The 20,866-nt window shown below is 46.2% G+C and overlaps 1 protein-coding gene across 7 annotated transcripts in view; it reads left to right on the plus strand.

The window, feature by feature from the left end:
- LOC146789809 (ankyrin repeat and fibronectin type-III domain-containing protein 1-like) overlaps positions 1 to 20,866 on the plus strand; it is a 2,714,698-nt gene that overhangs the window by 2,458,465 nt on the left and 235,367 nt on the right. For all 7 annotated transcript variants that reach the window (XM_085632159.1, XM_085632158.1, XM_085632162.1 and 4 more), the window contains one exon: positions 6,995 to 7,092. In XM_085632159.1, coding sequence (XP_085488285.1) covers positions 6,995 to 7,092 — 98 coding nt within the window. The remainder of the gene's footprint in view (positions 1 to 6,994; positions 7,093 to 20,866) is intronic.

Here is a 20,866-nt window from a genome sequence, read left to right on the forward strand (position 1 = left end):
CAACGTGCTTATACAAAATGTAATCTGGCATTTAACCCAACCATAAGGCTGGTTTTTTTCAGCTCTGCGCCTTAAGTCCAAATGTTTGCATGAATCTGGCGCCATACAAGTAATATGTAATCTAAGGGGCATGTTTACAATATTTTGCCGTAGGGCAGCGTTGCAAGCCGTCTAGCTGCGCTGCCCTACGTCAAAAGAAAAGGTCAGGAATGCGCGCTATCTACAAGATACGGCTCATTCCTGTCATTTCTGCCGGCGCACAAACAGCAGCTGAACAGGCACCCTTACACCATGCTCTATGTTGTTGACATGATTGTTTTTGTGCAGGAAGGCACACCTTGCAGCACACATGGAAAGAGGAAAAAACGAGGAGAATTGTAAACATTTCTCCTCATTATGCCTGCTTTGGGAAGGCATTATTTTTGGTGCTGCCCCAGATTTACTCTATGTTGTAAATCTTGGGTTGTGTCAAAAAACATGGATGTTGCGTGAGAACACCCACAGAAACACCCATGAAACACCCCTACCATGCAGAGTAAGAGATTGTCTTACTCCATATTTACAAGGCCATGAAAAGCCACACAAGGTGACTTTGCGAGGCCTTGTGAATATGGGCCAGCACAATGGGCCTCCAGGGTGTCATAAAAGTGACGCTCCAGTGGCGTAAAAGTGCCCCAGGGGCATTGTACCTATGCCCATCCATATGCAGGTGTACTGATGTAAGTAAGCGTATTCAAATAAATATTATAAGACAAATTTAAAAAAAAAAATTGATTGTGTTTTTGTACGTGTGCTGATTGGATTTGCAATGTTAGTGGTTGAAAACCCCCTACTCCGTCCCATAGTTAGTTCTAGCTGAATTTAAGCCCACTCGTGGCTATTCGGACAAAAACTGACACGTGCCACCATACAGAGCAGTTTGCTTAATATTTTGCAAATTCTTGTCACATTTTTAGTCTCAGTGTCATTTTTTGTCCCTTTTCTTGCAATTTCTTTTTTTTAATGCCCTGTGTCACTTTTCAGCACATTTGTCATTTGACATTTATTGTCACTTTGCCACATTTGTCACTCCCGTCTTTTTGTCTTGTGAGCTGTTTTATTACTCACGTCATTGTTATTCGTTTCTTTTTGTCTCCTTTTGCTTTTGTTAACACTTGCTTCCTGTTAGAACTGAATATAAGGTTTTGTGTTTTTTTGTCTTGCCATATTACTTGGAATCTCTTTTTTCCAGTTTTCCCTGTTTTCTATGTCACTTCTCTCTATGTTTTGTTGCTATTGCTTGCAAATTTAGACAACATCTATAAAAATATAAAGACATTGGAAGCAGTCTATAGAAGTGGCATTTCTGCTGCTGTTTGCAGCATATTCCCGCATTGGTGAGGTAAGGGGGCGGGCATGTAGTTCACAAAGTGGTGGAGAGAAGGACTACCTATTTCCTAAAAGCAATAAAAAGTTACCCGAAGGAACGGATTTCGATGAGGATCTGTATCTGTACTGGAGAAGCGATGAGGGCCTGTATCTGTACAGGAGAAGCGATGAGGGTCTGTATCTGTACTGGAGAAGTGATGAAGGCCTGTATCTATACAGGAGAAGCGATGAGGGTCTGTATCTATACAGGAGAAGCGATGAGGGTCTGTATCTATACAGGAGAAGTAATGAGGGCACGTACCTGTACAGGAGAAGTAATGAGGGCCTGGTTCTATACAGGTGAAGTAATGAGGGCACGTATCTGTACAGGAGAAGCAATGAAGGCATGTATCTGTACAGGGGAAGCAAAGAGGGCCTGTATCTATACAGGATAAGCGATGAGGGTCTGTATCTATACTGGAGAAGCGATGAGGGCCTGTATCTATACAGGAGAAGCGATTAGGATCTGTATCTGTACTGGAGAAGTGATGAGAGCCTGTATCTGTACTGGAGAAGTAATGAGGGCCTGTATCTATACAGGAGAAGTAATGAGGGCACGTACCTGTACAGGAGAAGTAATGAGGGCCTGGTTCTATACAGGAGAAGTAATGAGGGCACGTACCTGTACAGGAGAAGCAATGAGGGCATGTATCTGTACAGGGGAAGCAAAGAGGGCCTGTAGCTATACAGGAGAAGCGATGAGGGTCTGTATCTGTACTGGAGAAGCGATGAGAGCCTGTATCTATACAGGAGAAGCGATTAGGGTCTGTATCTGTATTGGAGAAGCGATGAGAGCCTGTATCTGTACTGGAGAAGTAATGAGGGCCTATATCTATACAGGAGAAGTAATGAGGGCACGTACCTGAACAGGAGAAGTAATGAGGGCCTGGATCTATACAGGAGAATTAATGAGGGCACATACCTGAACAGGAGAAGTAATGAGGACCTTTATCTGTACTGGAGAAGTAATGAGGGCACGTACCTCTACAGGAAAAGTAATGAGGGCCTGGTTCTATACAGGAGAAGTAATGAGGGCACGTACCTGTACAGGAGAAGCAATGAGGGCATGTATCTGTACAGGGGAAGCAAAGAGGGCCTGTATCTATACAGGAGAAGCGATGAGGGTCTGTATCTGTACTGGAGAAGTGATGAGGGCCTGTATCTATACAGGAGAAGCGATTAGGATCTATATCTGTACTGGAGAAGTGATGAGAGCCTGTATCTGTACTGGAGAAGTAATGAGGGCCTGTATCTATACAGGAGAAGTAATGAGGGCACGTACCTATACAGGAAAAGTAATGAGGGCCTGGTTCTATACAGGAGAAGTAATGAGGGGACGTACCTGTACAGGAGAAGCAATGAGGGCATGTATCTGTACAGGGGAAGCAAAGAGGGCCTGTATCTATACAGGAGAAGCGATGAGGGTCTGTATCTGTACTGGAGAAGCGATGAGCGCCTGTATCTATACAGGAGAAGGGATTAGGATCTGTATCTGTACTGGAGAAGTGATGAGAGCCTGTATCTGTACAGGACAAGTAATGAGGGCCTGTATCTATACAGAAGAAGTAATGAGGGCACGTACCTGTACAGGAGAAGTAATGAGGACCTGTATCTGTACAGGAGAAGTAATGAGGACCTTTATCTGTACTGGAGAAGTAATGAGGGCTTGGATTTGTACTGGAAAAGTAAAGAGGGCATGTATCTATACAGGAGAAGTAATGAGGGCCTGTATCTGTACTGGAGAAGCGATGAGGGCCTGTATCTATACAGGAGAAGCGATGAGGGTCTGTATCTGTATTGGAGAAGTGATGAGAGCCTGTATCTGTACTGGAGAAGTAATGAGGGCCTGTATCTATACAGGAGAAGTAATGAGGGCACGTACCTGAACAGGAGAAGTAATGAGGGCCTGGTTCTATACAGGAGAAGTAATGAGGGCACGTACCTAAACAGGAGAAGTAATGAGGACCTTTATCTGTACAGGAGAAGTAATGAGGGCACGTACCTGTACAGGAGAAGCAATGAGGGCATGTATCTGTACAGGGGAAGCAAAGAGGGCCGGTATCTATACAGGAGAAGCGATGAGGATCTGTATCTGTACTGGAGAAGCGATGAGGGCCTGTATCTATACAGGAGAAGCGATTAGGATCTGTATCTGAACTGGAGAAGTGATGAGAGCCTGTATCTGTACTGGAGAAGTAATGAGGGCCTGTATCTATACAGGAGAAGTAATGAGGGCACGTACCTGTACAGGAGAAGTAATGAGGACCTGTATCTGTACTGGAGAAGTAATGAGGGCACGTACCTGTACTGGAGAAGTAATGAGGGCTTGGATTTGTACTGGAAAAGTAAAGAGGGCACGTATCTATACAGGAGAAGTAATGAGGGCCTGTATCTGTACTGGAGAAGCGATGAGGGCCTGTATCTATACAGGAGAAGCGATGAGGGTCTGTATCTGTATTGGAGAAGCGATGAGAGCCTGTATCTGTACTGGAGAAGTAATGAGGGCCTGTATCTATACAGGAGAAGTAATGAGGGCACATACCTGTACAGGAGAAGTAATGAGGGCCTGGATCTATACAGGAGAAGTAATGAAGGCACGCACCTGAACAGGAGAAGTAATGAGGGCACGTACCTGTACAGGAGAAGTAATGAGGACCTTTATCTGTACTGGAGAAGTAATGAGGGCATTTACCTGTACATGAGAAGTAATGAGGGCTTGGATTTGTACTGGAGAAGTAAAGAGGGCACGTATCTATACAGGAGAAGTAATGAGGGCCTGTATATGTACTGGAGAAGCGATGAGGATCTGTAACTGTACTGAAGAAGCGACGCCGGCCTGTATACATACTGGACATGTAATGAGGGCCTGTATCTATACAGGAGTTACAATGAGGGCCTGTGTCTGTACTGGACATGTAATGAGGGCCTGTGTCTATACAGGAGATACAATGAGGGCCAGTGTCTGTACTGGAGAAGGATATGCTCAGGAGTGACCAACAGAGAATATATTTTTCCAGAAAGGCTATATTGATTAAATTGTATAACCTTCCACCTGAGGTTGAGGTCACGGAGACAAAAATAACACATGAATGAAAACTGCTGTATACAGAGGTGAGTTGAGTAATTGTAATGCGTGAACATGGAGCCTGTGATGGGTCTGTGTGTTGTGAGTACGCTGAAAATCAGGAAGGTGGGTGGGTGGGCCACATTCAATTACTGCCTTTTTCAATTTTTTTCAGTTATCTTTCTATTGAACATTATGTGGATGTTGTCTTTCTTCAACTTTTCGTTTTTTTTTTTTTATTATTATGTATTTTTTTCTGTCTCTGTTTCTGTCTCTCTAAAACTTTTTGACAGTCTGTGTTTCCTTTTGTATACAAGTTCAATGTTATGGAGAGTAAACTTCCCGTCAACTTTCAGTTGAAAATATACAATTCTATTGCTGTCCCTAGCCCCAATCAGACATTTTTAAAGAGCCCCAAATAGGAGAGTGCGCAACAAAATCAAGCAACAAGCACAACATTGTCGTAATTTAAAGGCAGTGCCCCTTTTTATCCACTAAACCCGATGTCTCTCAAAAATGTATGGAATTTACAGGCGTTTGTGCCGTTCTGACGACACTTAAGGCTGTCCCAGGTATTATCTTTTGTGTGCCTTTGTTTCGCCTCATTACGTGCTTGTATCCACTTCCGTCCATTCTGTGGCCCCTCTCCCCCAGCCGGCACAGTCCTCCGGGATGGGGTTAGCCTGCGCATCGCTTGTATCTGTTCGATGGATCCGCGCCATTGTTTCAAGCCCCCTTCTCGCCTCATTATTCACAGGAATGACCTCACTTCCCGTCCTCTGAATGGGCAGCGTTGACCCTTACAGACTGGGTGGTAGGAGGTGGGAGGGGTACCTGCGCGCTCCGGGGTCGAGGGGGAATCAGGGCATTGGTAAGTAGTGTGGGGGGAGAGCTATGCACTGGCATAGAGGGGCAAGATTGGAGACCACACACCAGGATGTGTGGGAGAAAAGGTGACATAAAAATCCTTGTCAGCAGCGAAGCCTAGATTGGCTGTGTGTGGTCCCTTCACACTCGAAGGGTTGTTTTGGACACGCGCAGAGACGTATAGGCAGGGCTTTACGTGCGATGAAAAAACTGGGGGGGTCTCGTAGAGGGGCGTGGCCAATGTAATTAAGGGCGTGGCTTAAAAACACCTAAACTAAAAATCTGTGCTTAGCATAGTGTGCTACCCGATTTGTGTTTTGCTGTTTCTGTCATTGCATCCAGATATGATAAAACCAGTAACATCATACCTACAAAAAGTCAAGACTATTGACCTTGTCAATAGTTGTTAGTTGCATAAGACAAATAAGCAGCAACTATGGCTTGTATATAATATTGAAAAGGCTTCCACTTAAAGCCCTGGTGACACCACGACAATGTCGCTGCTCCTGAGTTTCAAAAAGAGAAGTGAAACCCAGAGAGAAAATGACTCTCTCTAAAGGGTTTCCCTTCCCCTACAGCGCTCCCCTGGCATGACGTCATGCTGTAACTTCTCCACTAGTGAAAAGTGATCAGTGTGAGCATGCGCACTGTCACTGCAGTTCGGAAGAAATTGAACCACCTGTAACAGGGCACAAAACACTGCCCGATAGAGACCTGTTTCGTACCCCTCTTCAAAAAATTGCCGGTGCTCAGCACCGGTGGGACCCGGCCCACTTATAGCCCTGGGTATAGGGCAGATACTCCTGAGCCTGGAGCGGGTATTGAGGCTGTGTAAAGAGCAGCAGCACAAACACACCCAAAGAATGGCCCTATAGCCAAAAGTGAATTATCCCACGCCGCAGTGTCATTACTGCACAGCGTAATGACAGTGAACTATAGACAAGGCCACTGGGATTATGCGATTGTGCGGCCACATAATCCTTCATCTGTGGCATCATTTGCATATTTTAATAAAAAATAAATGTTGGCTCTAGCTCAAACGGTTCAAAAGGTATTAAGAATGCAGCAACACGTGTTGCTGCGCTGAGGAAGGCCCTTTGTACTGGTTACTTTTCTGTTGCTCTTTGCTATAGGCTGGTACTAATAAGGGGCAGCAGATGCCCAGACTGTTGTTAACGTTTGAAAATGATTAAATAATGAAGGTCTACTATTACAAAATGTGTCGCATTATACCGCATAATTTGACATTTCTTGCCTCATAATTTACTAGACCCTGCAGCATAATTTGTGTCTCTCTTCACCCATAATTCCAGTGGCCCGAACTATAGAGGAAAATATACTGTGTAATTCTATGGAATCTTGTTTGTGTTTTTGTTTCATTGCTAAATTCCGAATAAGTTGACATGACTTCAAAGACGCATTTGGCTCTTTGAGGTGGTACCTGAAAATATATTGGTAAACTCAACAAATTGGCACCTGCCTAACCACTGCCTGACAACATTTTTACCCAGGGTTTTTACTTGAAGTTGTGACATGGTAATGGAAGATTCATCCAACAAACCACGCCTCTCAGAAGGCTTAGTGTCTTTTCTGTTTCTGTTGCTCCTCCCACACACTGCGTCGTTAACGGTATTCATGTATGTCTTTGATTTCCAGTGGAATGGAGCTACTCATCCTCCTTCTCCCCAAACGTAGGCGAAATGGTAATCGAGAAACTAAGGAATCTCCAAGTGCACATCAGAGGCCTCGCTTCCGTGAGTACCACCAACTTCCAATATGTATTACAGGAAACTTTTCTCTGTTTCAGCCTTATCTCAGTTTGACCACATCTGCATATTGAACAATACCAGCATAGTACTATGTATAACACACCATTTGAACCACATTAAACCCTGGCACATACCTCATACTGTATCTTCCCATGATACCTGATCAGTAAGGCTTAATTTGTAATAAACTAAGTCCTTAAGTGCCAGGACCCTGGTCGGAAGGCCAATGCAGCTTTAACCATCCATTGCCCCTGCCAGTTCTGACAATTACCTCACCAATTGACTTAATAACTATCACACTCTTACAAGTGTGACAATGTAGACTATTCCAGGGCCCCAAAGCTATGAGAATGGCTTGGGTGGCAGGTATTAGTCATTTTTAATGTATATTGAATTAATAAACAACTGTTGTTGTGCTCATCTCTAAATTAGACAAACAGCGCCACCATGTGGTAGACTGTCATAAGTGCTGGTTTTGACAATTAAGTGCCAGTGCGAGCACCGGAAACCATTGGCTCAAATTAAACACTGCTGGTAAGAAATCATCAAGGTCGTTTTGGGCCCAAAAGGTTACAAATGCAACCCCAGCAACCCTTTGTTCTCAGTGCAAATAACTTTAGCCCTTAACTTGGCTGTGTTTTTGCAATTAAGTCCTCTGAGTTAAATAAAGTAAGTAAAAGTTTTTTTAAGCTAGTTGATCATCTAATCACTCCTTGAAAACAGTTTTTCGCAAGCGGGTTAAATGCCTGTTTCAAAATCGGAGCATGTTCAATTTGTGCTCATCTCCTAGGAGATACCTCCTAATTGGTGCACATTCTAAAATGGAATCAAACACTGTTTGGACCCTTTTTAGCCCCGGTGTTAGGACAATCTTTTTGATTTGACTAAAACAATCTGTGTACTTACTTGAAGGGGCTTTCAGCCAGCCCATTCATCCATTGGTCTGTTATTGTGTCATTCACATATTTTCTTCCACCCACTACAGCAAACAGCATGGGGCAGGGGTCAGCCCACTTCTGCTGTTGGCCGACGTCCCTGTAAGTGACAACATTCTGCCCTTTCACAGGCAGCACAACCGCACACAAATTAGTTTCCTTCAGTGCTAGAAACTACTAAAGCAATATGTACTTTTTGAGACCAAATCTGGGTTTTTTTCAGATTGTGAGGGCCCAGCAGCTTCCCTAACAGTTTAAAAAAAAAAAACATTACATAGCTAAAAGGCTGGTAGCCAACGCTAGACCTTTTGACTTTGCCAATGCTTGTGAGGCTAGGCGTTAGCCAATACCTTTGTAATTTACTAAAATTAGATGTGTATAAAAAACGTTGTTATAGAGGGTTTCAGCCAGACCTTTTCCTCCATTGGTCTGTTATTGTGTAATTCAAAATGTTTCCACCTTCTATGGGATACAGCATGGGCCAAAGTGTCAGCCCACTTCTGATATTAGCTAACTTCACTAGGAGGGACAGCCTTCAGCCCTTACACATAGAGCACATCCACACTCAAAGTGCTTCTCTTAAGTGCCATGGACTAATATGCCAGCGTTCACTCTTTGAAAGACCAAACTATAATTTCCCTTTTAGCCATTTTTTTTTTAAGAATGGCGAGGTTCTGGCAACTTACCCAACAATACATTTTGAGAAAACCATGACAAAAAAAACTAAACATTGGCAAACCTAAGAAGCTGACAATCAAAGACAGAGCTATTATGCTTGCCAAAGCTTGTTAGAACTTACTTACAGGTTAAATGACCAAGCAGCTGTTGCTTTTGGACACCGCATCACACCACCATAAACAATCTTTCAAACTTTGACCCACAACTGACTGCATATCATTCCACAAAGTGCTCTTGGGTGTCCTGTATGATAGAAACCTGTGGTGTAACAGCCAATGCTGCCGACTTTGAAACTGGGGAACCAGGTTTGATTCTCGGCTTCGGCTTAACATCTCGTGATTTTTGGCAAATCACTTAATCTCCCTGTGCCTACCAAATATTAATGTGTCCTTATGTAATTAAGCTGGAGTTCATGTAAAGTGCTGCCATACCTTCGGGTCGAGTTTGTGTTATATGAAACTGTAAAGAAAAAGAAACCTAAGAGACAGCCTAAAGCTGAAGAAATTTCTCAAGCCACCTTTCACCTAAAATACCCGCACAAAAATGAAACATGAGAAGAGAGATACCCTCACACTCTCAACTCTACTTTCACTGACTCCTTAATTTCTCAGGACACTTACTTTGATGGACAGTTACATTTTGCCTTTGGCATTAGGCCTTGAAACACTTAGCATAATAAAGCAAAAGAACTGGTATACATTATCTGATTAAAACATATTCTCAGTTAAATAACTCATGGAACTCACCTAATATTCATTGTATCCCTTTTCCGTGTGATTCTGCAGCAATGCCATGGCTCATAAAAGTGATTCTGCAGGAAAAAGATGGTTGTCCATGGCAACAATATTCTTAGGCAAACTGCTGTTCGAAAGCCAAGTAAGAGGCATTGTGAGGAATCAAAGAAGGTGTTTTGATAGAAATAAGTAGCGCTTATACTATCTAGTAAGGGTAACTATAGGGCTGCTAATGATGAATTGCATGAATTTGATAAAGTCAAGTAGGAACATGAAACAAAGGGCCTCATTTACAAGGAATAAACGCAGCGCGGTGCCGCATGCCATTTAACTGCTGTGTTCAATCCGAACGACAGGGATGCGTCTTATCTACAACGATAAGATGGATCCCTTTGCTCTACCCTGTGCAGGCACACAATTTGCTGCCATGCGCTGACACAGGCCTCCGTGCACCATAATGCAAGGGTACCTGCGTTGAGGGGAATGATTGTTTATGTGCGGGAAGATGTCCCTTCCTTCACATAAACAATCTGAAATGCCGTTTTGAAACTTCTATGTGTGCTGCTTAATGCAGCATACATAGAAGTTGAAAAATGCCATTTTTTTCAATGATTGGTTAAGTGCAGGAAGGGAAACCTTCCTGCACATAAACAATCACAAGAGGTGATTTCCTCGGCAGAATACAGCATGCATAAAAAGAGGTAAAAAACACGAGGAGCAATGAAAACATTTTTTCTTCGTTGCACCTCCCTACACCTCCCCTGGGGAGGCGTAGCATTCTGACGCATTTCCAGGTTTACGGTTTCTTGTAAACCTGGAAATGTGGCAGTTGCCATGGGCGTTACGTGGGGACACCCACAGCAACACCCATGGCATGTCCCTTTCACGCAATGTGTTGCATGCATAGGGGCCATATTTACAAGGACACGTAAAGCCACCCTGGACACGAAAAGCCACGCAGGGTGGCTTTATGTGTCCTTGTAAATATGGGGCAGCAGGTTGCGCCACTGGTGCATCCCAAAAGATTACGCACCATCAGCACAAGGGGCTGTAAATAAGCCCCAAAGTCTGGAGATATCTCATTGTGTTAAGCCCTAGTTGCTGACATCTATGTGATGTGCGGATCACACCTAATTCCGTCATGGCCAACTCTGCCTTTCATCCCTCCTTTGGTGTTCAATAAATTGAGTACCATAACTCAAACTTTCAGCCCTCTGATATTTGTCAATTGGAGAAATAACAGAAACATGCAGTATTAAGTGTTATCTAAAAAACATAAATTTATGTAATTTAATATGTCACCAGGACCTATAGATATTCTAGTTCGAAATTCCCATGTAATAAATACAATATATATTATGTATGCTAGGGGAGCAGCATGCAGTCCCTGACGGGCATGCACAGAACAGCTAAAATCATGGAAGGAGAATGAGGTAGGAGATTCACTCCTGCCTGGAACCGTGTTTGATACACTAGAATGTTTTCTGGGCCTGAAGCAGTGACTGAAATTGCTGCAGGTGCAGAAACAGAGCATTTCAATGCAGCGCACCTTGCGCACAGAGCATAGGCCTCCTTAGCAGTCTTCTTTAGAACAGGGAACCAATCCGAGCCTAGGTCTCATATTTTAAAATTCTGTGTCTGGTAGATGTTTTGCAACCAGAGCTAGACACATGTTTGTAAACCTCGCAAAGCATCTTGAAGTAGATTCCGTGGGTAGGTGATGGCCAGTGTCGTGGCTAGAGAGCAGGATGACCATGGCTGCACTGCGAGAATCAACAACTCCGTCATGTGTTCCCTTGGGACAGCAAGTTGTAGGTCATTACAGGCATCCAGCTGTAATGTCCTGAGAGGGCTTATGTCGCTACAAAAGGTTGATTAGAGGGTAATCGGAGCAGTGCTTTTATAAAATTATAAGTGTCCGTGCATTGTTTTTCTCAGAAGCTCTCAGCCTGTGCTGATGAATGCCGGAATTCCAACTCAGGCCTCTTTCTTCCATCACCAGACATTCCCTGCCCCTGTATTTCACTCTTTTTTGTTCTTTTTCACCCCAGCTTTCTCTCTTTGCTACAGTTATTTTCGCCTTTCTCTTCTCCTCCCTTTCCTTCTTTTGTGTTCTTTTCCCACGTTCTCTGGATCAAAATATGCTGAAGATTAGTACGTGCCAGACCCCAAAAACGAGTGCCAGTGGCCCACCCCCAATCACCAGCTCAACTTAAGCACAGGGTGGGAGAGGGTTTTCCCAAGGGATTGCATTAGTGTAGGATTGTGTATATGAGACTGGAAAGTGAGATGCTGATCAGACCAGTACCCCACGGTTTGCATTTGTGGATGTGATTAGTTTGTGGACCAATTGGGAGGGCTTAATTTTTGGCGTATGTCTCCATGGATGTTTTTGACTCAGTCGAGAAGACATCCTGAGAAATAATGTATTTGCTTAAAATTGGGGTAGTCTTTTCATCTCTACAAGTCCCTCAAGACTGGTCGATTGTGGTTTTACAATATAAACAACTCCTCACTCGCTATGTCTGCTCTGTTACGCGTGGTAGGAGTGAGAGAAGGGCCCAGATCACTGCATTACGTATGTGGTTTTGTTGGAACTAACAGAGCATTCATGTTGCTGGTCCAAGTTCACAGCTTCTGTAAAGGCCTAGGTGTAACAGGTGAATATAGTGTTGAGATATCAGAGGTAGATATAGTCTTCGTTTTCGCAGCGCTGTGGTTACTGGCACGGATGCCCCTCACAGCCCTAGAGTGAGGCACGCCAAGGCACAATGTCCCTGCTTTTCTTCTGAGCCCCCTTGCTCTCCAAGAGACCTTCGGGGCTCTTGCTTCAGGCTTCCAACAAAGTGGTAGGATATGTGGCAAAGGTATGAGAGATGGTTAAATAGTTTTTTTTTAAAGTATTTATTAAAAATATTTGCCTCTTCCGACATGAGATGATGAATTAGTGTATATAGTACTTTGTAAGAAAATTACATTTTGGCTCTGAACTGCAAAATGGTGACTTCGCCTATGGGAAGGAAGCTACAGTTATGTGAATAAAAGATGCCACACGAATGTTCTGTGGAATATAGAAGGCAGTTTAAAAATGAGAGATTATGTCAAATAGCGTGGCAAATGCAACCTCTGTGATGGAGTAATCGTCGTAGATTATCTGCACAGTCGATGTTTTATCGGTTATCTTGAATTCACTTGTGGTTCTATTGTAAAGCGCTCTGACATCTTTGCCTAAAGTCCGCGCTACATAAAATTGTATGAAATAAATAAATATGAGTCCCACGTGGTACTGGCGTGATGCGAAAGGGAGCGCTCTCCTTCACACCTGCATGTCCGCCCTCTCCACTTTTCCACCCCCTCCTTCCTCCAGGCTGGGTGGCGGCGGCCACCCCCGGGGTCAGGATGGCACATGTTGAAGATGGGGGTCTGTGAGAGGGAGCCCAGGTTGTGTAGCGCCTCCCACGGGGCTTCTCTTTGTTAAGGGTGCGGGGTGACGAGCGAGTGTCTTGCTCCCATGCCTCGGTGTCTGCAGCGGCCACGGCACGGAGCTCGAGCACGGAGCAGCTGGGCCGGAGACATGGCGTCGGCACCGGCAGGACGGGCTAACAGCCTGCGCCGCGGCAGCCTGGGAAAAATTAATTCACTCCCCCTTCCTACAGGGACTGCAAATGTCAAATGATTCTCACCCCCTCCCTCCCATGGGGCCATTTTAAGATTCCTTTGGGGACAAGGTCCTAGCTGGTTAACGAGGGAGGCCTGCGCATGCGAGATGTTCCTGGCTGCACCGGGGCAAGCGCGAGCGAGGGAGGCAGGTCCCTCCGACTGACAATCTGATTCATCCTCCCCGTGCCCCCCCCCCCCCCCCCGCACTTCCCACTTGCAATAAATCAGGAGTTGGCCTCCCGCCACCTGAAAAGATCAAACCCTCTCACCAGCTCCATAGCTAATTGCAGACCGGGAGCGCTGGCTCCACTCGGCCTCTCTTCTATCTCCCAGGGCTCAACCCCACCGTGAACAAGGTCACAGGCTGGTCGGGGGTGGGGCACCCTGCAGTTTTATCTTTCTGAGAACTCCGGGCTGGCACTGCTTGACAGCTGGCTCGCCCCCCCCCCCCCCTCCCCTCAGCCCCACTCGGCCTTTCATGGTGCCGCCGAGCTTTTCCACAGGGGTGTAGTGCCGACGCAAGGGCCGGTGCTGAGAGCCCACGGCTGGGGCTCGTCCTCTTTGGCTGCGATTCAAGGTGGGCTCGGGGCCCGCTCTTACTCCCATGCCATGAAGGCCAGCCGCCCCCGGTGCTTGTGCCTGCATTGGGAGTGGCACTTCGTGTAGGCTAAAATGGGAGAAGTAGAACATTTGTGATGCACTGACTCACCAAATCTTCCTTGCCTTTCATTCTGAAGCTCACTCCTAGGTCAACCTCGCTTTTGTGACTTGGCCGTCGCCATTCAACGTCTTGGTCTACTTCTTCACCTGTGTGTGTGTTTTCCCTCTTTTGCAACATGCCGCAGTGCTCTGTGTCGCACTTTGGTATACCTTTGACTAACAGTCATGATGGCACTTAAGCCGGGTTGCCTCTAAACGCTTCTTTCGTCATTACGGCCTCTTTTTAGGTCTTATATATATAGTGGCTTATAACCAGCCCTCTTCATCCATTGGTCTGTTGTGGCATTCACATTTTATTCCGCCCTCTACAGCATTGGCCACAGTCAGGCCACTTCAGCCATTGGCAGTGACTGCTGCTAATTAGCAAGTGGGCCAGGGAGGCAAAGCCGGACCGATGAGAGGCCCGCGGCAATCCCCTACCGGGGGGCGGGGCAGAGCAGAAGGTGGTCAGTCAGCAGGCCCGCAAAAAAGCGGAGGCTGGATTGGGCTGCGACTTTCAAAGCGTCCAATGGTTTAGTGGCCACCTGGGGCGTACCAGGATTTAAGGACAAGCCCCCCCCCCTCCCCTCCCCCCCCCGGGTTATATGTGTCTTATGCTGGATGCTGGCATGAAGGAAGGCTACACTAAGGGAAGTGCAAAAACTGTTGGACAAGCTGAACTTCGCCAACCGGGTGATACCTGCAGGGAGACCTTTCACCAGGAGGTTGGCATGGCTGACGAAGGGGCTGAGCAAGGGCCATCACAGGGTCAAGCTGACAGAAGGGGTCATAGAAGATCTGCAGCAATGGGCAACTTTCTTAGCCGAGTTCAAGGAATCTTTGATTTGGAGGGAGCCATGGGTGATGGCAGAACAATTGGAGCGCTTTAGGGATGCAGCAGGGGGTGAAGGTTTCGGTGCCATCCTGGGCTCCGCATGGGCTGCAGCCCGCTGGCCAGAGGGCTGGCACTGGAAAGGGATCACCACAAAACTGGCAGTGTTGGAACTCTTTCCAATAGTGGTGGCTTTTTCTGTTTGAGAAAGGCGCCTAGTAAACAGGCAAATCACCCTCTGGGGGGATAACCGTGCAGTGGTTCTGGCTTTAAACCTGGGGACAGCCCATTGCCCGAAAGTGGTGCACTTGCTCAGACACCTGACAGGTATTCTAATGAGGGCCAATATAGCGATTAGGGCATGGCACATACCAGGGGTGGAGAACACAGCGGCTGATGCAGTGTCTCGTTTTCAGTGGCAGAAATTCAGGGAGGTGATGCCGCACGTGGACCGCCATGGCACAGCGATACCTCAAGACCTGTGGAACCTGGTAGACCGGACCTGAGCAAGCTGGTGGAATGTGCCCTAGCCCCCAAGACAACTGCCAAATACCGTAAGTGCTGCGCGACCTTCATGAAGGTGATGGGCACCCCAGATATTGCACAAGTTAACAGCAGAGTAGTGAAACAGTTTATTCAGTGGACCTTCCGCAACAAACAGAGTCAGTCTTGGGTGCAGGCTCACATCAGTGCAGTCTCTTACTACGCAAAATTAGCAGGGTTAAAGGATCCTGCAAACACTTTCTACTACAGGGCAGCCATGAAAGGTTGGGGATGCATACAGCCCAACAAACAGGATAGGAGGCCCCCCAAAACCTTCAGCACCTTGCAGAGGCTACTGAAGGAGCTGGACAGCATCTGCACACAGAGGCATGAGCGACTTCTATTTAGAGAAGCGTTCTCTTTGGCATTTTTTGGGGCCTATAGAGGTAATGAGTTGGTGGCCCCGGCTAAGTTCGAGGCAGGGTCAACTTGCCTCAGGGGGAAGGACCTGCAGATCGATGACGGGGTATTGACAGTGTATCTGAGCAGGTCCAATACTGATCAGGAGGGCAAAGGCAAAGTCACACGTCTGCGATGTTTGGCCGAAGGTGACGGGTGCCGTTTGCTGCATGCAGGAGTGCATGGGAGACACTACCCTAGGCGATGGGCCCCTTTTCTGCCACGAGTCCTATCTCAGTCGTTTTCAATTTAGCTCAGTCCTCTGAATGGCAGTTAAAGCAGCGGGGCTCACAACACAAGAGTTCGCCCCTCACTCATTCTGCATAGGCGCAGCCACCACAGCAGCAGCTTGCGGTCTGGAGCCAAACCGCATCAAACAGGCCGGTGAGCGTCCGGTGCCTTTCGGGGGTACATTCGACAGAGCCTAATGTAGCTTCTCTTTACCACAGGTGTCGCGACGATGTCACACAGGGTATGGATCTTCGATCACTCTTATGTCACAAAGGCCCAACGATGGAGGAGCAAGGATGGTCTGGGGCTGCAAAACACAGAAGTACACTGGATGGGTAGGCCGGGCATGCGATGGGAACATCTGCTGCATACCGTTCAGGAGGTGTTGGGGTGCGAGAAGAAGCAGGACGCCGTGGTGATTCATCTGGAGGGGAACGACCGTGCCATCTTGGGACGTAGGGACTTGTTGGGTGTCATGGTAGCTAGCCTAGCAGCCATAGCACAGCTCATATGACCAGCAGAACTGATATGGTCAGAGAATATACCGCAAATCATGTGGAAAGGGGCTTTGGACAATGCTGCAATAGAGCGGTCTCTGAAAAATTTAAACAGCACCATGTCTAAAGTGTGCAAGGCAAATGGGTGGAATTTCGTGAGGCACCGTCTCATCAGCCTTAGAACACAGGGCTACCACAAGGCAGACGGTGTCCATTTGTCAGAAGTAGGCATGGAGCTGTTCTTCCTGAACATCGGGGCAAGAATTGGAGTTGTTAGGTTTCAGCTAAGCAAGGGCATTCGAGTGGGGGAGCTGCCTGCGGTCAGTAAACCACAGGCAGCGTGGCGGGGACAGCACAAAAGAGTCACCAGACAGAGCGCAATAGCCAAAAGGGGAACTGCTTAAACCTGTGCCTTTGGGATGCCTTACGGAGGGGCATGGGGGGGAGGCAGGCTCCAGGTCAGCATGGGGTCATCAGAGGGAAGACACGGCACTTGCAGCCCGACTCAGGCAGATGGGCCACCTAGGACATTCGGCAGCAAGGTGTTGCCTAGAGGCAGCGGGAAGTGCTAGAACGACTGAGAAAAGTGGCATTCGCTCGAAACGCTGTCAAAATTAAGGGGTCTGTCTAGGTTAAGGTCAGGATTGTAACAATCAGCAAAATGGTCAACATGATTGATTGATTGACATTTTGTGTTGGTTAACTGCATTCAATAAACCTGCAACAAAAAACAGGGGAACCCTACTCACTAAGGAACCAGGGTAATAGTTATATAGGAAAAACAATGGTTGCTGTGGCATAATATAATAGGTTATGATACATAAGCACAATCGCGATATGGAGGGTTTAGATAATGGCAGAGCACGAAGGAACCACTAACACACCGATTACAGTGTAGTTTATGTTAAGGATTTTTTAAACCATAAACTTAGGAATAAACATTATACATCAAAACAACATTTGTGCATAGTGTCCCAAGTGTGCAAAGGGAACCTAAACCTAAGTTACATTGTGAGTATTAAATACAAGGTTTCCACAGTTTGTACAAGTCGACCATTATCATAAGAATTCAATGTGAACAGCAGCTATATACAGTGATATGTGCTGGGGAAATGGTTCGCTTCTTCTGTATGTCGACGGCGTTTCGACCCACAAAACAATGTGGAGTCTCTTTAGGACTATTGATGAAGGGACATCTGAATATATGGTTGCGCAGCCTTGTGAAAATGATGTGCCACACGTGAAGAAAAGAGGAAAAAAGGTTTACTCACATGAGGACCCGTCCGGGTACTCAATGTGAGGACAGGCTGTCAATCCAATAGGGTATGTAGGTGGGCCAGAGGGGCTCAATTAATTATACGCCACAGCCGTAGCGTTGTATAATCCCTTTGTGGATTAACAGTGACAATGCACTGAGAGTATTTCTCGGTAGAAGAATGGAAAAGCGGGACAGCGCTCCACTTGTAGATTCAGAAAAAGCCGCGTCAGTCAGCTTGATCAGGTACAATGTCGTACCTGATCAAGCTGACTGACGCAGCCTTTTCTGAATCTATAAGCGGAGCGCTGTCCCGGTTTTTTATTCTTCTACCGAGAAATACTCTCAGTGCATTGTCACTGTTAATCCACAAAGGGATTATACAACGCTACGTTTGTGGCGTATAATTAATTGAGCCCCTCTGGCCCACCTACATACCCCATTGGATTGACAGCCTGTCCTCACATTGAGTACCTGGACGGGTCCTCATGTGAGTAAACCTTTTTTCTCTTCACGTGTGGCACATCATTTTCACAAGGCTGCGCAACCATATATTCAAATGGCCCTTCATCAATAGTCCTGAAGAGACCACACATTGTTTTGTGGGTCGAAACGCCGTCGACATACAGAAGAAGCGAGCCATTTCCCCAGCACATATCACTGCATATAGCTGCTGTTCACATTGAATTATTATGATAATGATCGACTTGTACAAACTGTGGAAACCTTGTATTTAATATTCACATTGTCACTTAGGTTTAGGTTCCCTTTGTCACTTGGGACACTATGCACAAATGTTATTTTGATGTATAATGTTTATTCCTAACTTTATTGTTTAAAAAATCCATAAAATATACTACACTGTAATCGGTGTGTTAGTGGTTCCTTCGTGCTCTGCCATTATCTAAACCCTCTATATCGCAATTGTGCTTATGTATCATAACCTCATAATATATTATTCCACAGGAACCATTGTTTTTCCTATATAATTCAAAAAAGCTGCGGCATTTTTGCACCACAAACGAATTGCATTATTTGTGAGCATAAGGGGCGTAAGGGGTGCAAGCATTGGCCGGGAGCGGGGAGGTCTTGCCCACCTGGGAGGGGTTAGAGCATTGGGTTGTTAGTGTGTGGGGTCACGGGGGGCCAGACACATGCCCACTAACTTACACCCATGCATTTACAAACACACACACGCACGCACGCACGCACACACACACACACACACACACACACACACACACACACCCCCATTCACCACAGGCACTCACATATACACATACATTCATACATACAAGCACTCACCAAATATTAAATGAAAACTTAGCACTTATCTTCTGTAGTGTCTCTGGAGGGAAGCCTCAGAGGCTCCAGGAGGGTTGGACATAGGAGGGCATAGGTCAGCCAATGAGAGGAGGTGGGAGTCCCTACTTCATTACACAGTGGGATGGGGTCGGTGAGAGTTGCTGACCCCACCACACTTTGTGACAAAGTGTCAGTGATATATACTCAGCCCAGGGCACTTTGGGGCTTGAAACTCAAGCTCCCAAATCCGAGGCTTACAATGACACTCCCCCTCATCATGAGAGGGAGGTACTCCAAGTGGGTGCAATGCTGAGGAGTCGCACCCACAGGAGCAGGGATATCTCTAGCTTGGCAAAGCTCTGCTCAGGCAGGCAGACAGGCACCTGCACATTTATGTTATGTTATGTTAGAGAAACTTATACAGCGCACAGTTACCCTAAGGTGTCCTGGCGCTTGCTGCAGTCCTCCTGACTCACGGTTACGGCCAAGAATGTTTAAAACAGCCATGTTTTCAACGCTTTCCTGAATGCAAGTAAATCCTTAGAATTTATCAAACCGAAAGGGAGCTCATTCCAGGCCTTGGCTGCCCCAGCGGAAAAGCTTCTGCCTCCCCGTCTGGCTCTTTTTATAGTCGGTACTACTGTTAATTTTGCTCCTGACGAGCGTAAAGATCTTCTGGGCACATACCACTGAAATTGTTGTTTCAGATGGACTGGACCTGTGTCCTGAAGGGCTCGGAAGACTAAGCAAAGAGTTTTGAAAAGGACTCGTTTTTTTACAGGTAGCCAGTGAAGTTTTTTAATTGCGCTCGAAATTGACGCAAATTTCGAGGTTACAGTAAGCAGCCTAGCTGCTGAGTTCTGGAGCATCTGAAGTTTTTGTATACTGCGCTCCTGCATGTTTAAATAAAGACTATTACAATAGTCTAATCTTGACATAATCAAGGCAGTTACCACTGTGCGCTTACAGTCTGCCGGTAGAAGAGGCAGAATTGTCCACTTGGTCCTGAGAATGTAAGAAGTAGCAGAGACCACGGCATTGACTTGATCACGCATGTCAAGATGTTCATCCAATGGCACACCCATGTTCTTAACTTTCCTGGAGGGTATTGGTAGAGTCCCCATAAATATTGGGGCCACCAACTAGGGGTCCAGAAATTAACATGGTTCCCAAACAGGATTACTTCTGTTTTGCTAGCATTCAGCTTTAAACAGTTTTGCGTCATCCAACCTACCACTGCTCCGATACAATCATGAAGCCTCTCTTCAGTTGCCTTCTCCTGCCCTGGTCGGAGGGATACCACAATTTGAGTATCATCGGCATATGAAGTAAGACAAAAGCCGAAAGACTCGATCAAAGGAGCCAGAGAGGATACATAAATGTTAAAGAGCGTAGGGCTCAAGGAGGACCCCTGAGGGGCCCCACATGGAAGAGAAAAAGGCTTTGAGACAAACTCACCCAACGTGACTGTCTGAAGTCTGTCCAAGAGGAAGGATTTAAGGAGAGTCCAGGCTTTATCCTTCACTCAGCAAGCCAACAAACGGTCCATCAGTACTTCATGGTGGACCGTATCGAAGGCTGCGGAGAGACCAAGCAGGATCAATGCAGCCTTTCCTCCCTGATCCAACACTCTCCCGATCTCTTCCGTGGATTTAAGAAGGGCTGTTTCGGTACTGTGCCCTTCCCTAAACCTAAATTGGGTGGGGTCTTGGACCTTGGCCTCACATAAATAAGTGCTCAATTTAGCATTCATGTATTTCTCAACCAATTTGGAAGGCAAAGGGAGGCATGAGATGGGGCAAAAGCTGTTTGGATCTTTCATATCCAAACTAGGCTTTTTTAAAAGAGGCATAACAGATGCAGTTTTCCACACTTTAGGAAAAAGCCCTTCGGAAAACATAGCATTGAATAGAGGAGTCAGTGTCATGGCTATAGGTTCAGAGGCCAGTTTTGCCACTGCTACTGGGCCAGGGTCATAGGGTGAACCTGAT

Source organism: Triturus cristatus, chromosome 10 (genome assembly GCF_964204655.1).
Source record: "Triturus cristatus chromosome 10, aTriCri1.1, whole genome shotgun sequence".
In the NCBI taxonomy this organism is placed as follows: domain Eukaryota; kingdom Metazoa; phylum Chordata; class Amphibia; order Caudata; family Salamandridae; genus Triturus; species Triturus cristatus.